At 41.6% G+C, this 17,927-nt stretch overlaps 2 protein-coding genes across 6 annotated transcripts in view; one reads left to right on the top strand and one right to left on the bottom strand.

The window, feature by feature from the left end:
• FBXO36 (F-box protein 36) overlaps nt 1-6,292 on the bottom strand; it is a 28,261-nt gene extending 21,969 nt beyond the window's left edge. Inside the window, exon 1 of the mRNA XM_060767818.2 lies at nt 6,128-6,292. Coding sequence (XP_060623801.2) covers nt 6,128-6,250 — 123 coding nt within the window. The 5' untranslated portion in view covers nt 6,251-6,292. The remainder of the gene's footprint in view (nt 1-6,127) is intronic.
• A 415-nt stretch (nt 6,293-6,707) lies between these two features.
• Nucleotides 6,708-17,927, top strand: part of TRIP12 (thyroid hormone receptor interactor 12) — an 84,061-nt gene continuing 72,841 nt past the window's right edge. For 2 of the 5 annotated variants that reach the window (XM_060767817.2, XM_060767816.2), the window contains exon 1: nt 6,708-6,907. The gene's annotated coding sequence lies outside the window, so the exon portion shown is untranslated. Of the gene's footprint in view, nt 6,908-11,628; nt 11,740-17,927 lie in introns of all 5 variants that reach the window. The other 3 variants (XM_060767815.2, XM_060767813.2, XM_060767814.2) reach the window with 2 other exon arrangements.

Genomic DNA, 17,927 nt, shown 5'->3' with positions numbered 1-17,927 from the left:
TTCCCTTAACTTATGAAGTCAGCTTATATACAAGTATACACCATAATTTTATATCACCTACAAGGTGTTCTGGATTTTTTGTGTGTCAGGAGTGACTTGAGAAACTGCAAGGTGCTTCTGGTGTGAGTCACTTGGCCGTCTGCAAGGACATTGCCCACGGGACGCCCAGATGTTTTACCATCCTGTGGGAGGCTTCTCTCATGTCCCAGCATGGAAAGCTGGAGCTGACAGACAGGAGCTCACCCTGCTCCCTGGATTCAAACCGCCAAGCTTTCAGTCAGCAGTCCTGCTGGAACAAGGGTTTAACCCATTTACCACTGGGGGCTCCAAAGGTGATTTGGATGTAACACTCATACTTTGCTCTGAATGTAATTTTTAATTATGAATATATATCTCACCTTTCTCCAAGGTAGCTAGTAACAGATAGAACAAGAAATAACAAGGAAGGAATCATGAGAATATAGGTCAAGGGCTTGTTCATATAACATACTAATCAATAATTTGGCATTATATATAAACCAAGAACATACTTTTTTCTGCATGCTGTAATTTGTCACTACAGCTGGAATTGAACAGGTTACATACACTTCCCAGAAATATTTCTGGTGTTAAATCAAGGATACAATGCTTGGATAAATAAATGTTCCCATTAACAATAAAAAAGTAAATGTCATAGTTTACAATACTTCAGTCCTCAAATATACCTACTTGGAAAAATGTAAGTAAATTTATTTCAGTTGCCCTTGTGCAATTATTACTTTTTTATCTTCCAAAATAACTTTTTAATATAAAAATACTATTTAAATGTTTAATTAACTTATTCCTGTTCAAAGAGTAAGTGAGAATTAACAGTATTTTTTGGATCTGTTATATGTTGTCTTGACTTTCAAGACAACAGATCATGGCATCTTTTTGACACATCTGTCCAGGATGGAACTTTCAAGTACTGTTTTAAGGTGGAACTGGTTCATTTTCAAGGGGAAATTTCAAAGTATATCACTAATCAACAGATTGTTGTGGTAACTGTCTTCCTGCTATTAAATGAAAACATAAAGCTTCTGAGAAAGGCTATGCAAAGTGTGGTGCCTTTTATTACAAAGTATTACAAAGATATTCCCATCTCTTCCTTCCATTTCAGTCCATGGAAGCGATTCTAGTTTTAAATCTGGTGTCAGTAATGGTCTGGATAAGGCCAAAATATCTGAAGTTCTACCTAATCAAGACAAAGATTCTCCAAAGAAGACAAAAATGACAGGCAGATAAAAGTTTCAATCAGTGGCTAATCAGATTACATTCCTCTTGAATACTTGGGTGCATTTTGGGTGCATTCCTGGTTATATCCAGGTTTCGACAATTGGCAGGAATGCACCTGAGCCTTATGAGTCAATTAATTTCAGGAAATGGGTCACAGTCATGAAGACACACCCTTTGATTACATCCTGTTTATAATATCAAAACATAGACTACGTGGGCCTGCCTTTGAAAATTATAGCTGGTCCAAAATACTTCAGCCAGAGCACTGAGCAAGCCCAACTATAATGAAAAATAACATTTTTCTTTAAGGACACTGGTTACTGTCTATTTCCAGGCACATTTGAAAGGCTTGTTTATAGCCTATAAAGTTTGACTTGGGACTAGATTATATGAAGAACCACATTATCTGATACAAGCTTGTCTGGGTTTTATGATATCTGAGGATGGTCTTTTTTTTTAGTTCTACCATATGTTAGTTTGCACTTTTGGATTTGTTTTTATATTTTTAAATTCATAATAAATTTGGATGTATCTTATGTGTTGTTTTTGATGAAAAAGCAAAATATTAATAAATACACTTGGAAAAGTTTGATTTTCTCTTTTTGGAAGCAGAGTACACACTTCAGTTTACATTTCTTTTTATTCCCTTATTTATTGGAAGTTAGACAGGCCATTTAAAGAAATGTGCAAGATCGATATGTCAGTAAAGTGTTTCAAGCTGCAATCCCCACCCCACATTTAACCAAGTCTTAATCCGATCCAGAGTTCATTATGGCTTAGTCACAAAAGTTATTTCAGTACTAGATTTCAGCCCTAAAAAGTGTAATCAAGGAAGTACTTGAGTCCAACTATCAACTCAAAAGAAATGACTTATAAGGGCCCTTCCAGATACGGGGAGGGGGGGGGGGGGCTGTCCTGCTTTTCATAATGCTTTGTCCCAAATTAATTAGATACCTCATTAGATCTTGGCCTCCCTGAAATGGGGTATTGGGGCTGTGGGGACACATCCCTGGGTACTCATGGGACTACCCCAGGGGTGAATTATCATTGTCATTTTGAACCTTTTGGGCTTCTGGAGCCCAAAGGTGTGAAATGATGCCTATTCCCTCCCCCCAAGTCCCAAAAACTAGCCTTAAAATTTTCCAAAATGTACCGAGCTGCCATTAAAATGGCCTGGAGTCCTCTTGGTATGTAAAAAATGATGTGCACGGAGATTGGGGGGGGGGGGGGGGATGATTTTCCTCCTCAGCCCCGTCTCCTGGCACGCCGTTTCTAATAATAATAATAATAATAATAATAATAATAATAACTCCTGGTCTCACGATTGTGGAAAATGACAAAGTGTGGATCGTTGATGCAGCAATCCCAGGTTCCAGCAGAACTGATGAGAAGCAACTGAAAAAGCTTATATGATATGAGGATTTAAAGATAGAACTGCACACTCTGGCACAAGCCAGTGAATGTGATTGGCACACTGGGTACACTGCCTAAAGACCTTGGCCTGCACTTAAAAGCAATCGGCATTGACAAAATTTCCATCTGTCAGCTGCAAAAGGTCACTCTACTTGGATCTGCACACATTATTCGCTGATAAATCACACAGTCCTATCACCTGGGAAGTGTCCGACATGTGACTGAATACAAAAGCCAGCATAGTGATCTTGTTTGCTGTGTACTGATCTTGTTGTGTATTAAATGATAGTAATAAACTTTATTTATATCCCGCCCCATCTCCCGCCCCATCATAGAGTTGGAAGAGACCTCGTGGGCCATCCAGTCCAACCCCCTGCCAAGAAGCAGGAAAATTGCATTCAAAGCACCCCCAACCACCTACAACCCTTCTATAACACATTAGTATAGTACCTAATGAACCATCATGGAAATTAAGATCCTCCGGGGGGGGGGGAGGGGGGCTGTTCTTCGTCCCGCCATTGTCACAGGCCCGATTGGTGGGGACGACAGACAGGGCCTTGTCGGTGATTGCCCCCCAGCTATGAAACTCCCTTCCTGGTGAGATCAGATCGGCCCCCTCCCTCCTGTCCTTCAGAAGGATGTTAAAAACGTGGCTGTGGGACCAAGCTTTTGGGACAGGGTAATAAAGCAGCAACAGGAAAGATTAGCAGGCCAATTACATTTGACGCTGATGGCCACGACGGTTTTAAATGATGTATTTTAATACTGAGATAAATGTTTTTAATGTTTATGTATGCATATATAAATTCTTGGCCTGGCATTGAATGTTTGCTGTACATATGTTGTGCTCTGCCCTGAGTCCCCTTTGGGGTGAGAAGGGCAAAATATAAATGTTTTAAATAAATAAATAAATAAATAAATACCTAGAATCATAGAATCACAGAGTTGGAAGAGACCTCGTGGGCCATTCCATGGGGGTGCTTTGAATCTAATTTTCCAAGAAGCAGGAAAATTAGATTCAAAGCACTCCCGACAGATGGCCATGCAGCCTCTGCTTAAAAGACTCCAAAGAAGGGGCCTCCATCACACCCCGGGGCAGAGAGTTCCACTGCTGAACAGCTCTCACAGGAAGTTCTTCCTAATGTTCAGGTGGGATCTCCTTTCTTGTAGTTTATAATCTGACAGTATAGAAGGTGCCTCAGATTATTAAAGCAGATAGCATACATTACCTACATTGAAGTGGATTATAGGTGTCTACATTGCCATATAATCCAGTCCAATCCCCTGCCAAGAAGCAGGAAAATTGTGAAGCCTTTGCTCAGTACTTTGCGGACAAAGTCGCTTTGATCCGTTTGGGCTTTGACACCACGTTAACGGCAGTCTCTGAGAATGTGACGCAAGCATCTGCTTGTCCAGTTTTGATGGATTCGCTTCGATCTGTTCAACTCGAGGATGTCATCAGGATTCTTGGGGAGGCGAGGCCGACCACATGCATCCTACACCCCTGCCCATCCTGGCTGGTCAAGGAAGCCAGAGGGGGTTTGGCAGAGCGGGTAAAGGTGGTGGTTAATGCCTCCCTTCGGGAAGGCAACATTCCAGCCAGCTTAAAACAAGCTGTCATAAAACCGCTGTTGAAAAAACCATCACTGGACCCCACTCAATTTGTCAACTTTCGGCCAGTTTCCAATCTCCCCTATTTGGGCAAAGTTCTGGAACGTGTGGTGGCCTCGCAACTCCAGGAGTTCCTGGTAGACACAGATTATCTAGATCCGGCGCAGTCTGGCTTTATCCGGCGCAGTCTGGCTTTACATGGTACCGAGACAGCCTTGGTCGCCTTAGTGGATGATCTTTGCCGGGAACTGGACAGGGGGAGTGTGTCCCTGTTGGTTCTGCTGGACCTCTCTTCAGCCTTCGATACCGTCGACCATGGTATTTTTCTGGGACGCCTCATGGGAATGGGCCTTGGGGGTACTGCTTTGCAGTGGCTCCAGTCCTTTCTCGGGGGCGATCCCAGAAGGTGTTGCTAGGGGACTCCTGCTCGACCCCACGGCCATTGCACTGTGGAGTCCCGCAGGGTTCAATACTGTCCCCTATGTTATTTAACATTTACATGAAGCCGTTGGGAGAGATCATCCGGAGTTTCGGGGTGCGGTGTCATCTGTACGCAGATGATGTTCAACTCTGTTACTCCTTCCCACCTACTACTAAGGAGGCTGTTCAAGTCCTGAACCAGTGCTTGGCCGCTGTAACGGACTGGATGAGGGACAACAGATTGAAACTTAATCCAGACAAGACAGAGGTACTCCTGGTCAGTCAAAAGGCCGAACAGGGCATAGGGTTACAGCCTGTGCTTGACGGGGCCACACTCCCCCTGAAGGCGCAGGTTTGCAGCCTGGGAGTGATCCTGGACCCATCGCTGAGCCTGGAGCTCCAGGTTTCAGCGGTGGTCAGGGGAACTTTTGCACAATTAAAACTTGTGCGCCAGCTGCGCCTGTTCCTTGGGAAGTCTGACTTGTCCACGGTGATCCACGCTTTGGTTACATCCCGTTTAGATGACTGCAACGCTCTCTATGTGGGGCTGCCTCTGAAGACTGCCTGGAAGCTTCAATTAGTCCAACGTGCGGCAGCCAGACTACTAACGGGAGCGGGGTACAGGGAGCATACTACTCCTCTGTTGCGCCAGCTCCACTGGCTGCCAGTCAGCTTCTGAGCACAATTCAAAGTGCTGGTCTTAACCTATAAAGCCCTAAACGACTCTGGCCCAATTTACCTGTCCGAACGTATCCTCCCCTATGAGCCATCAAGATTGCTAAGATCGTCTGGAGGGGCCCTGCTCTCGATCCCACCGGCCTCACAGGCGTGGCTGGTGGGGACAAGAGACAGGGCCTTCTCGGTGGTGGCCCCTCGACTCTGGAACTCCCTTCCACTGGAGATCAGAACTGCCCCTTCTATCTTAACATTCAGGAAATAGGTGAAAACTTGGCTTTGGGGATTGGCATTCGATGAATGAGCCCTGATCCTGTGATATGGATGGATGACGACGAATAATGATTTTTGATGACTGACCACTGTAATTATATGATTGTATTTTGCTATTTTAATGTTTTAGTGTGATTTAGAATATGATGTTTTAATGACTGTAATATTGATGTTGGAAACCGGCCTGAGTCCCTCGAACGGAGGTGAGAAGACCGGTATACAAAACTGCTAAATAAATAAATAAATAAAATTGGATTCAACGCACTCCCGACAAATGGCCATCCAGCCTCTGTTTAAAAGCCTCCAAAGAAGGGGCCTCCATCACAATCCGGGGCAGAGAGTTCCACTGCTGAACAGCCCTCAGGTGGGATCTCCTTTCCTGTAGTTTGAAGCCATTGCTCGTCAAGACACCTTCCTCATCGCTTATTTATGTGCCTTTTCCCGCCCTGGGCTCCCTCCCTCCTCTCTCGGACTCACTCACTTCCTTCTTGGTGACGATGAGCTGGTAGAAGTCCTTGCTGGGGGCCGGGGCCTGCCCTCGCGCCTCGAAGAGAGTGTCCGAGAGCAGCGACGCCATCTTGGGACGCCGGCGGGCGGTCGCCATGGCAACCAGGAAGGGAAGGGGCGGGAAGGGGCGGGCGCGGCGGAGAGGTCACGGGGAGGAAGCCCGCCCCCGCCTTAAAGGAGAACGGCCCACTTTTTCCTTCTTCTTGCGAGTGGGAAGAAGAGGCTCCCCTTCGGAAGGCAAAGAAAGGAGAGAGAGGGGTGGACTGACGGACTGACAGAGAGACACAGCGTCACTCCTCGGCAGGCCTCTCTCTCTCTCCCTGAGGGGGAAGGGGAGAAAAGCAAGGCCCAAGGGTGACGACCCCGGCGGAGGGATCCACTTCTCCGCCTGGCTCTTTTTAACGCCTGAGGCCCGCGGAGGGGGACGGGGACGATTGAGGCGAGCGCGGGCGGTGCTTGAGGGGCCTGCGGAGGAAGAGGAGGAGGAGGAGGAGAGCGGGGCCCGGGGCCCCCCTTGTGGGGGTAAAGTAGTCCCCGGCCGGCCTCCCTCCCTCCCTCTGCGCCGCCGGAGGGGCCCCGCGGAGGAGGCAGGCGCTGCGCTGGTCGGTGCTGCGGCTCAGCTGATAATTGAAGGAAAGGAAGAGGCGAGAGAGAGACACACAGAGAGAGAGAGAGAAGAGAAGGAAGAAGAGAAGGAAGGAAGGAAGGCTGAAGAAAGCGGCGCGATCACGGAGGCCGGGTCGGGACAAACTAGGTACTGCTACGAGGGAGGGAAGGCCTGTTTTCCTCCGTGGTTTGTTCTCCCCTCTCCCTCTCCCGTTTGTTGATACTGAGGGAAAGAAGAAGGAGAAGGAGAAAGCAGGGGGAAGGAGAAGGGTGACCAAAGAAGGCCTGTGTTTGAGGCCCTCCCTCGCCTTCTCTCTGTTTCTGGCCTTTTAAAGTGTGGCGGAAAGGGAATTGGATTGGAAGGGAAAGGAAGCCAAGGTGGCAGAAATGGAGCTGACAAAATGGCCAAACGGCGCCTGGCTGGGAACTGGATCGTGATTCAGCCCTTCCCTTTCTCTCTCCTCGCTCCTCTTGTACAATATTAAGGGGGGGGGGGGTATTATTTTGTTCCTGGGGAGACAACAACCCCGCCATCCTCCTCCTTTCTCTCTCTCTCTTTCTCTCTCCCCCCTGTTAATTATTTTTTTATTTCCTGAGGCTCGGGCCTACTCTCCTGACGGTAATCCTCTTCCTCTTTCTCGGTGGTTTTCGAGCGAGGTGCATACAAAAGGACGGCGGTGTCAGGGTTGACACACGGATTAGCCCCCTTCCATGGGGAAACAACACCCCCTCCCCCAATAATAACAATAATAATAATAATAATAATAACCACCTATTCAGTTTCCCAAGGGGCCTTATTCTTTCCCCCTCCTCATCCTGAGCTCCCTTGAATACGTCTAAGGGAATAATAATAATAATAATAATAATAATAATAATAAATAACCACCTATTCGGTTTCCCAAGGGGCCTTTCTTATTCTTTCCCCCTCCTCTTCCTGAGCTCCCTTGAATACGTCTAAGGGAATAATAATAATAAATAACCACACTTTCAGTATCCCAATGGACCTTTCTTATCTCTCCCCCCCCTTCCTGAGCTGTCTTCGGATTGAAAAAACACCCCTCCCCCAATAATAATAATAATAACCACCTATTCAGTTTCCCAAGGGGCCTTTCTTATTCTTTCCCCCTCCCCTTCCTGAGCTCCCTTGAATACGTCTAAGGGAATAATAGTAATAATAATAATAATAATAAATAACCACCCATTCAGTTTCCCAAGGGGCCTTTCTTATTCTTTCTCCCTCCCCTCCCTGAGCTCCCATGAATACGTGTAAGGGAATAATAATAATAATAATAATAAATAACCATACTTTCAGTATCCCAAGGGGCCTTTCTTATTGCCTCCCCCTTCCTGAGCTGTCTTCGGATTGGGACCCTTCCGTGTTGAAACAACACCCCCTCCCCCAATAATAATAATAATAATAATAATCCTATTCAGTTTCCCAAGGGACCTTTCTTACTCTCCCCTCTGCCCCTTCCTGAGCTCCCTTGAATACGTCTATGGGAATAGTTATAATAATATATAATAATAATTAATTGTAATAATAATAAACATCTATTCAGTTTCCCAGGGGGCCTTTCTTATTCTTTCCCCCTCTCCTTTCTGAGGTCCCATGAATACTTCTAAGGGAACAACAACAACAATAATAAATAACCACACTTTCAGTATCCCAATGGACCTTTATTATTTCCCCCCCCCCTTCCTCAGCTGTCTTCAGATTGGGACCCTCCAAGTGTAGAAACAACACTCCCCCCCCCAATAATAATAATAATAATAATAAACACCCTTTTAGTTTCCCAAGGGGCCTTTTTTATTCTTCCCCCTCCCCTTCCTGAGCTCCCTTAAATATGTCTATGGGAATAATAATAATAATAATAATAATAATGAAACAACCTTTCAGTTTCCCAAGGGGCCTTTCTTATTCTCCCTCTCCCCTTCCTGAGTTCCCTTGAATATGTCTATGGGAATAATAATAATACACCTTTCAGTTTCCCAAGGGGCCTTTTTTATTCTCCCCCTTCTTGAGCTCCCTTGAATACATCTATGGGAATGATGATCATGATGATAATAATAATAATAATACACCCATTCTGTTTCCCAAGGGGCCTTTCTTATTGCCCCTCCCAACTCCCTTGAATACATATATGGGAATAATAGTGATAATAATATATAATAATAATTATTAATAATAAAACACCCTTTCAGCTCCCTTGAATACATCTATGGGAATAGTTATAATAATAATTAATAGTAATAATAAAACACCCATTCAGTTTCCCAAGGGGCCTTTCCTATTCTCCCCCCCTTTCCTGAGCTCCCTTGAAAACGTCTATGGGAATAATAATGATAATCATCATCATCATCATCATAAAGCACCCAGTTTCCCAAGGGGCCTTTCTTATTCCCCCCTCCCCAAGCTCCCTATGGGAAACGAGGGAGGAAGCAGTTCCCTTTGAGCCAAATGACGATGTTGAGGACAACAATAAAAAAAGAGAGCTAAATGATCTGTTTGCCTCCATATTGGCCTGGCTTTTGGAAAGGCTGTGGGAGGAAGAAGCGTTGATCCAAAAAAATAATAAACGGGAAGGAGGATGGGGGTGTTTGTGAACCGAGATCCTTTGGATCCTGACTGAGCCCCCAACCGAATTCAGCCCGGAGGAGCAGATTGTTTTCCTCTATGTAATTTTAGAGCTCAGCTTGGTTTTTTTTTTTTGCTGGTGGTGCCTTCGAGAACAAACTAGCAGAGCTTGTGGCTTGTTTGCATAACGCGTCGTATTGAGAGATATTCGCATTCTTCTCCCTCTCCGTGCCCTTCTGGTGGTACCTTGCTGGCTGGTACGGGGCTAGCATTCTACGCTATCCCGGGGCTTTTGCCAGCCTTGCAGGCCCAACTGCCTGCTGTACAACTTTTATTGTTCTTTCCTCCCAAAGGCCAGCTCTGTTGTAGGTGGGGGTGCTCCTCGCTGTAAGGTTTTTCTTTAAGCAAACAAACAACAAAAAAGGGCTTCAGGTATGTCAAAAAGTTTAGATTAGGAACAAGGAAACATTAGGGTGGGGAGAGTGGAAAGTTTTATCAGGGCTTTAGGGAGAAAAACATCGATGTATGGAACAAAGGTCTTGCCTGTATTCCAGAGGCCTAAACATTAGGCCCGTGTCGCATTTATACAGAAGAAAAGGAATGAGACGTTGGCATTAAGTCTTAGCGTTTTCAGTGCCTGGCAGTCTTTTCAGCATTTATTCTGGCATTCATAGAGTACATGATCACGTTGATAATACAGTAGGCTGTTTTTTGTATTCGTAGGCCTTTTCATCAACAAGATTATTAATTTCATGTGCTTTTAAGGCTGAATCTCATTTTCTTTTGACAAAGCGATTTTCCCAATCATCATGTAGATAGTGACAAAGCCTTGTGACAGGAAGGTCTGTCAAATCTTTTAGGAGGGGTTAAAACAGGCATGGGCAAACTTTGACCCTCCAGGTGTTTTGGACTCCAACTCCCACAATTCCTAATAGATGTAGGCTGTTCGGAATTGTGGGAGTTGGAGTCCAAAACACCTGGAGGGCCCAGGTTTGCCCATGCCTGGGTTAAAAGGAAATCTAATTGCATCCTTTCTAATCAAAGGGAGGAGCCTTGAAAATAATGTACTCTGAAGTATTCTATTCAGAAAAATATTTGACCAAATTCCTTTTCCTGTTGGTATTTATGTTTGGGAAACATGAATGCTATTAGGATTTTTGCCCTTGAAATTGAGAATTGGGAAGAAAACTTCTTTTGATTTATTGTCCAGCAAAATAGCATTTCATATCTTAATTTTATTAAACACTATTTCATTTACATTAATCACCTTTAGTACAAACATCTGATGGAACTCAACCGATGTATTCAGCAATGACTTTCAGAATACTTACATCTAAATAAGTTATAGATCACTTTTTTTGTCTTGTCTTGCATACTGTATGCATTTAATTCACCAGATTAATGGAGAACATTCAATTAACTTAGTGCTACCTTTAATAAAAAGAAATGCAGGTGAGTTACCTCTGTGCTTAACCATTCTCCATTAAAGCTGCAATTCTGTGTATTGGGAATTGCTTAATGGATAGCAGTGGTAGGTAAATCTGTTTTAAGGTGATGCTGTTGCCTTGCACTGTTTCTTAAACACAGCTTTAAAACCTTAGTCACACTTGATTTCTTAAATGTAAACAACCCGATGCCTTACAAGCTAAGATGTTAAAGGAGTGCATGAGTAAGGATTGTCTATAGCACAGTCATGCAGTATAAGTCTGATACATGCCAACAGGTGGTATGCTGCACCCTGCACCTTCTGAAACTTTCTATGCCATTCCCCCAGGTTTTCAGATTTGCCTTTTCTTTATGTATTGTTGCAGTGTGGGCAAAATAATTGCAGCTAACAAGAAGGCTGTGTAAGGTGACACAGCATCTTAGTTGGGATCTTACCAAGTATAATGTCCACAGCCTCTAACCATGTACAGGCTCTTGGTATCTAGGACCCCTGGATTGTGGATGCTCAAGTCCCATTAAATATGTTGTAGTAAAATGGTGTCCCTTCTATCAAATGGCAAAATCAAGAGTTCTCCTTTGGATTTAAAAAAATACTTTAAAGTTAAGGGTGGTTGAATCTATGCATATGGACTTTACAAGCTATAAAAGTAATTGGTTCTGGTAATGCTATGCAAGAGTGTGGTGGGAAAGAAGATGTCAGATAAGAAGGCCAGTGGATTCAGGACGTTTCAAAAACTGTGGAAAGTGAAAGAATACATTTATACTCCAGGATAAATACATGTTATTTTCAACACTATTGTACTTCAATTTTCACACTGTCTTGAATCCTTTGTTGTCTCCTGATATAGTGGTGATGCCCAGGAAATGGGAAAGCTCTTCAACTCTGGATGAGTATTTTCTTACCATCTGCTTGGGGGTGATGGGAGATATCTCTGAAAAGGCCTGATTATGGTATACAGGTAAAGAAGATGCTCTAAAAGCACATAGATATCAAGAACAAATACCAATTTGTTTAAAATAAAAGGATATTCTGAAATGGACAGCTCCCATTAAGATCAAAGGCATGAATTCATTTTCATAAATAACCTTGTTGTTTTTTTTAACTGCTTTATGGTAAGGTACTTAGGAAACTTCCGTATACTCAACATTAAGAAACTGCCAAACATACTTGTACAGATCTAGCATGAGTGAATCTTGAAGCTCAATAGGCTAATGTAGGCAATACTTTAATTCTAAGGAAAAAAACTCATTTTGACATGGCAAACTACTTCTATAATCATTCATTTGTCTTATGGAACCAGAGCATAGAAACTAGGCATCTTAGTTAGGGCATTCTTTATGCTTTAGACAAATTAGGTTTCTCAATAGTCTTCAAAGGAAACTCTTAACAAGTTACTGTGCTGAGTCGGTGCCCTACAAATATACTGGATTTTCACTCCCATCATCTGCCACCAGGCATGTCTGGTGCCGGAAGATTCTAGGAGTTATGGTGCAGTGTATGTGGAGGACACCATGTGGGGTGGGAACATGCCCAAGATATTACATCAGTGGTGTAAAACTAACATTTATGGCACATTAAATCTAAATAAGCAGTTACATAGCTGTATGATGTTATAATGGCAATGACAGAAAAGAAAAGAGTTAGGCTTCCATGTAAAAAGCTTTAACTGCATATTAATGAATTAAGTGTTAAACCTTAGAAAAGGAGATGACATACTGGTGGCTGGTAGTCTAGGAACCTCACTCGGTTCATCTACGCTGTAGAATTATAACTTTAGCCACCATGGCTCAATGCTATGAAATACTGGAAGTTAAGTTTTATGTAGTCTTTAGCCTTCCCTGCTGTAGAGGGCTTGTGCCTTCCCAAACTACAACTCCCAGTATTCCATAGCATTGGGCCATGGTAGTCGCAGTGTTGTCAAACTGCAATAATTATACAGTGTAGATGCACCTTTAGTATTCTGTATAAAGGATAGCAGGCTAGTGCCCATGGACTGAAACAGTGTAATAATATCTTCTCCCCAGTTGACTGGCTATTATAGCCAAGATATAAAGTTGTCTTGAATGGGTGTGTAATTAAATTGAATGCTGGTCTTTCCAGAATGGACATGAAATGCTAGAGAATTGTTGCAGGTACTTTGTTACTGGAGTTCCTTTTTCTCCCTAGTTGAGTACTTTATGTCAACTGTGTGTGTGTGTGTGTTCCATACCCATGAAGTCCATACCAGCTAGGCCTGGATACGTGCTTAAAAATATTAATAATGGTTAATATTTGTAAAAGATGGGTAGAGCAAGAAAAGGAAAGTAGCAATAGATGTGAAACATATAAACATCTGTGTTCTTGGCAATAGATGCCTTTTTTTAAAAGAAAAACTACATTGTTGCTTAATTACCCTTTCTCCACAATTATATCCAACAACCTTGTGGAATAGGCCAGGCTATTCTTTTAACCAAGAACCATTCAAAATGGTTAAGAACCACCTGAAGGACCAAAAAGAAACTGGAAAGGACATATCACTTTTGGCTAGTGAATATATGCAAGGAAAGCTCAATGAGAGGGTGAAAATTGTAATTTGGTGCAGTTACTAACCCTAGTCCTAGGCAGTGGTTTGGTTTTGTTTTTGAACCATCACTGATTACTTGACTTCTGTGTGAATTTGTTGAAAAAACTACAGTAATTGCATCTGATGGACAATATTCTAGTATATAGAAGCTTGAACCATAATAAATTTTATTAGTCTTAAGGAGCTACAAGATTTTCTTTTTGTTAATTGAGTGATATACATTAAAACACAATCTTGTGCTGGAATGGTTGGTAAAGGTATATGAAGTAAAGAATTTCCAGCAAAGTCAGAGAGAAGGTTTTAATTCTTTACTTCTGAACTTCCTTATGCTATTTTGTTAATGCCAACACCATTCGTTTTCTTGTCAATGGTTTTGTTTGCCCTAGGATTGTTATTTTATTTACCCACTTAGTTATGAAAGTGTCATTCCTCTCATTCCTGGAACATAGATATAGGCGGCAAATGTGGAACAATAGCATGTGTGTGAATCAGAAGAAGCTCCTTTGGATGCTTTTAAACAGAGCCTGGATGGCCATCTGTTGGGGGTACTTTGAATGCGATTTCCAGCTTCTTGGCAGGGGGTTTGACTAGATGGTCCACGAGGTCTCTTCCAACTCTATGATTCTATCATTCTATGATAATTAGTTTTTATCTGTTTGGTTTATCCTTTTTTAATTTAGCAAAATACAAGACGTGATACATACAGATTAGGTTTAAGTGGTATTTGATCTGAAACCTTTCTAATGAGTTAGCTTGCTAGAAATTAGTACACCTATAGATACAAAGTACCAAATGTTTTAAAGTGGAAAGTAACAAACTGAGAAGTTGCTATTGTGTTCAATGCATAGGACAGTATAAGAATGCCTTAATCTTGTATATGGCCAAATGGCAGTTGATATTGCCTGTTATTCTGTGTGATTTCTCAGTCACTTAGGGGCTTTTGGTCACAAGAACCACAATATATGTTATTTTTCAGTGGGTCAAATAGGTTTTGGAAAAGAAAGCTGCAGAATTTGAAATTCTGATGAAACAAATACTGCTATGAGTATGGGCCAGCTTAACTGCATCTGGCCATAGTAAGCTTAATAGAGGAAGAAATGCAATAGTGATTTGCATGTTAAACTAGGACTCTTAAGGTGAAGAATCTTCACTAGAGAACCCCTCTGGGGGACCTTGGACAAGTCACACTCAAACCCCTTCTGAACAGATCTTGCCAAGATCAATCTGAGATAGGTGTACCTCATAAGTCAAAATGCCCCGTTGGCATGGTTTCAGTTGAAGTTGGGGGGAGTAATATTGATATACCAGGTGTAGGAATCACATGTGGTCATCCAGATGTTTTTAGATTTGGCAATCCTTGCAATTTGCTATGCTAGTTAGGGCTAATGGGATGTTGGCCAATATCATCAAATATGATGTGCAGATAACTGGTTTTTGAAATAGTATCATTTGTCCAGTTGGATAAAATTTTGGGATAGGCTTGGGGTTCTGCTGGTGTTTTGCCTCACTTGTCCACATGCTTCAAAGATGAACAGGACTTGGTAGAACTTTGTGCCCACAGATGACTTGGAACTCTTGATTTTTCTTTCGAATCATTTGACTTGTGAAAGAACTAGTTTGGATTTGTGATTAATGTATGAGAATTAGAAGTTTTAGTACCCACTGGGGCATAAAATTTATTGGTTGATTTTGGGTGTTACATGTAGTCCATGCTTTGACCTATATCTCACATGGTTGTAATGAGATTAAAATGTGGAGGAGGAAATTTATTTGTCCATTTTTGAGCTCTTTTGGAAAAAGTGGGTATAAAAACAGCGAATATGTTTTTGAAATAAAAAAATGGCTTTCAATTACTTGGTCAATATTCTATATAATTGTATACATGTGTAATCTGATGGCTGGGCATTACTATTCTTCAGTTTAAATATTGCCTTCTTGAGACTATATACCTATTTTGCTAGACCTGTTAGTGACTTGTATATCCATGGAGATGTCAGGAACCAACTGAATTCTAGATTCCTTTTCAAACATTCCTATGACCGTTATTTTTGTCGGTTATATGACCTGAGCTGTTTGTGAGTATTGAAAGCTTTTCCTGGGGTCCCCTTCTGTTTTATTGTTTTAACACTGTTTTAGGGATAAAAAAAACCTAACCAAATAAACAAACTTTGGCCAACAGTAGCAGCAATGCCCACATACGGAAATACCTGCTGAAGGTTATGTGAGCTACCTGATTGACTGACTGACTGATTGGCCTGGTTTTACCTCACAATTGTAATTGTAAAACTGAAGTGTAGAGTTCAGTCTTGGTGGTCTTGGATCAGTTTCAAGTGATGATTTTAGATGATGTGCTTCCATTTATGTAGGCTGAGCAGAGCTGTTTCTTGAAAGTGTTAACTGGGGTAAGATTCTAGGGGGAAAGACCTAATCTAATCCTCTGGTTAAGATTTTTGACATAATGTTAGGGTGCCATATTGTTTCAAAGCTGTTCATGCTGAAATAACAGCAGAGTAGCACACTAATTCCTGAGTTTTTGGAATCATTTTTTCAGAACTTCTTTCTTTGGGAATTCATTGAGTGCCTTCCCTCTGTCTTGGAGCACGCATGAATAAGATCTCTGTGGGCCCTCCTACATCTCAGAATCTGATCCCAAGTCTTCTGTTTGTCCCAGATTATCTGGCAGTGCGGACTCATATAATTCAGTTTAAAGCAGCAAACCTGGGATCAGATATAGGGCCTGTCAGGAAGGGCCCTTAGTGTGTTTATGTGCTTTCAGGTCACTTATCATCTTATGGTGGCAGCATGAATGTCATAATGTTTTGTTAGGCAAGAAATACTCAGATAATTTTGCCAGTTCCTTCTTCTGAAATACAGCTTATAGCCTCTGATATTTGAGTACTAAACAGGCCTGACGCTGCCTAGCTTCCAAGGTCAGAGGAGATCTGATACCTTTAGGGTATTTAGACCTTCCTTCTTGGTTGGACTGACATTGAGATTGTAGTTGTGCTTTTGTTGCATCTGTAGATACTGTTTGACTTAGTTGAATTTATTTGTAGGCCTTGGCAGGTATCTGGGTAGCTGTTCACAAGGACTTTCTGTATCTTCTTTCATTTGAAGTACTACTTAATTACTTTTTATTTGCTTCTTACTCCAAATATATGATAATGGGAACTGGGTGAAGCTTAGTGTCTTAGGGTGATTCTATTGGTTAACCTTAGCTGTTGCTGTGTCCAGCCTTTGAATACCAATTATTGGAGAATATAGGCAAGGAGGTGTTGTTGCATTTATGTCCTGTTCTTTGACTTAACATGATAATTTAACAGGCCAATGTATGAACAAAATGGTGGAATAGAAATATATATTTAGTATAATTCAGTATTACTGCTGTGTTTTTTTAATCCAGTGTTTAGACTTGGTGTATAATTTTTGCCCATGCAATTAACTCTAAATCAGATCAAAGACGACATAATCTTTGTGAATAAAGTGAGTGGCACTCCTTGAAAGGTCAATATATTTAATAGAGAAAGTTACATTGTTCTACATGAAGATTTGTTTGATGAAATAAGTGTATTACCTTGAATCACACAAGTAGCAGACTTCTGGTGTTATATATGTCTAGGATCTAAATTTGAGTGAAAGAAGAGAGATAAATGCAATAAATAAGTAAAATTATCTTTAGAGAGCTGTAAGTGTTGAACATTGTGAGGTTTATGGTTGAATTTAATAAATAACATGAAGGAATAATATGCATTTTTGACAATTCTAGAGCCTTGGAATCTCAAGAGACTGGGATAATTCCCTCCTTGCTTTTCTTTCAAGTAAAACCTTTTCTGTCTCAATAAAAACGTTTTGCATCTTCACACTAATAGATGACTTGTGTACATCAAATGGTGCCAATGCCAGTTATATCCAATTCTAGGTTAGAACACAACATATTGAGGAAACAATGGGGGGTGATAGGAGGTATAAACAGTGGATAGTTTTGCAAGGCATTCTATGCTGTGGTGATGTTGCCCCCCCCCCCCCCACATTAGAGATGATTCCTTGTGATACCTATAATGACCTGAGGACTTCAGTGTTTTTAAGCTGCCAGTATAGTTGCATAGAACCCTAGCTAGCCAATAATTTCAGCTTATTATGCATTTGGACAGTACTATATCAGGATAATAAGCAGATTTTTTTCCTGCCCATAGAAGCCCTTCACACCACAGACAAATAAAAATCTCTAAAATTATTGCCTTTATAACAAACAAGATTAAGAATTCTGGTTTGAAGGCATCTTAATATCTCATTCTGTTCTGAAGTTGGTAACTGGTTTCCTGGATTAGAAGAAATTGGAAATCATGATTAAAACTCTTTATTTGTTCAATGATCAAATATATTGTTTTTCCTGACAAAATATTTGTTGTTCGCTTGGGTTATTAGTGAAAGCATTGTCCAACCTGAGCCAATCTGTTATTTCTGTCAAGTACATATTTTTGTCAACAATATCAATATTAAATTGATATGTTTGAGCACAAGTCTACAGATCATGTCCAGTTTTAGTAGTCAAACATTTCTTTAAGACAGCAAGTATATAGTGT

Source organism: Anolis sagrei, chromosome 3, assembly GCF_037176765.1.
Source record: "Anolis sagrei isolate rAnoSag1 chromosome 3, rAnoSag1.mat, whole genome shotgun sequence".
NCBI classification, from domain to species: domain Eukaryota; kingdom Metazoa; phylum Chordata; class Lepidosauria; order Squamata; family Dactyloidae; genus Anolis; species Anolis sagrei.
This window is presented reverse-complemented; position numbering and strand designations above follow the sequence as displayed.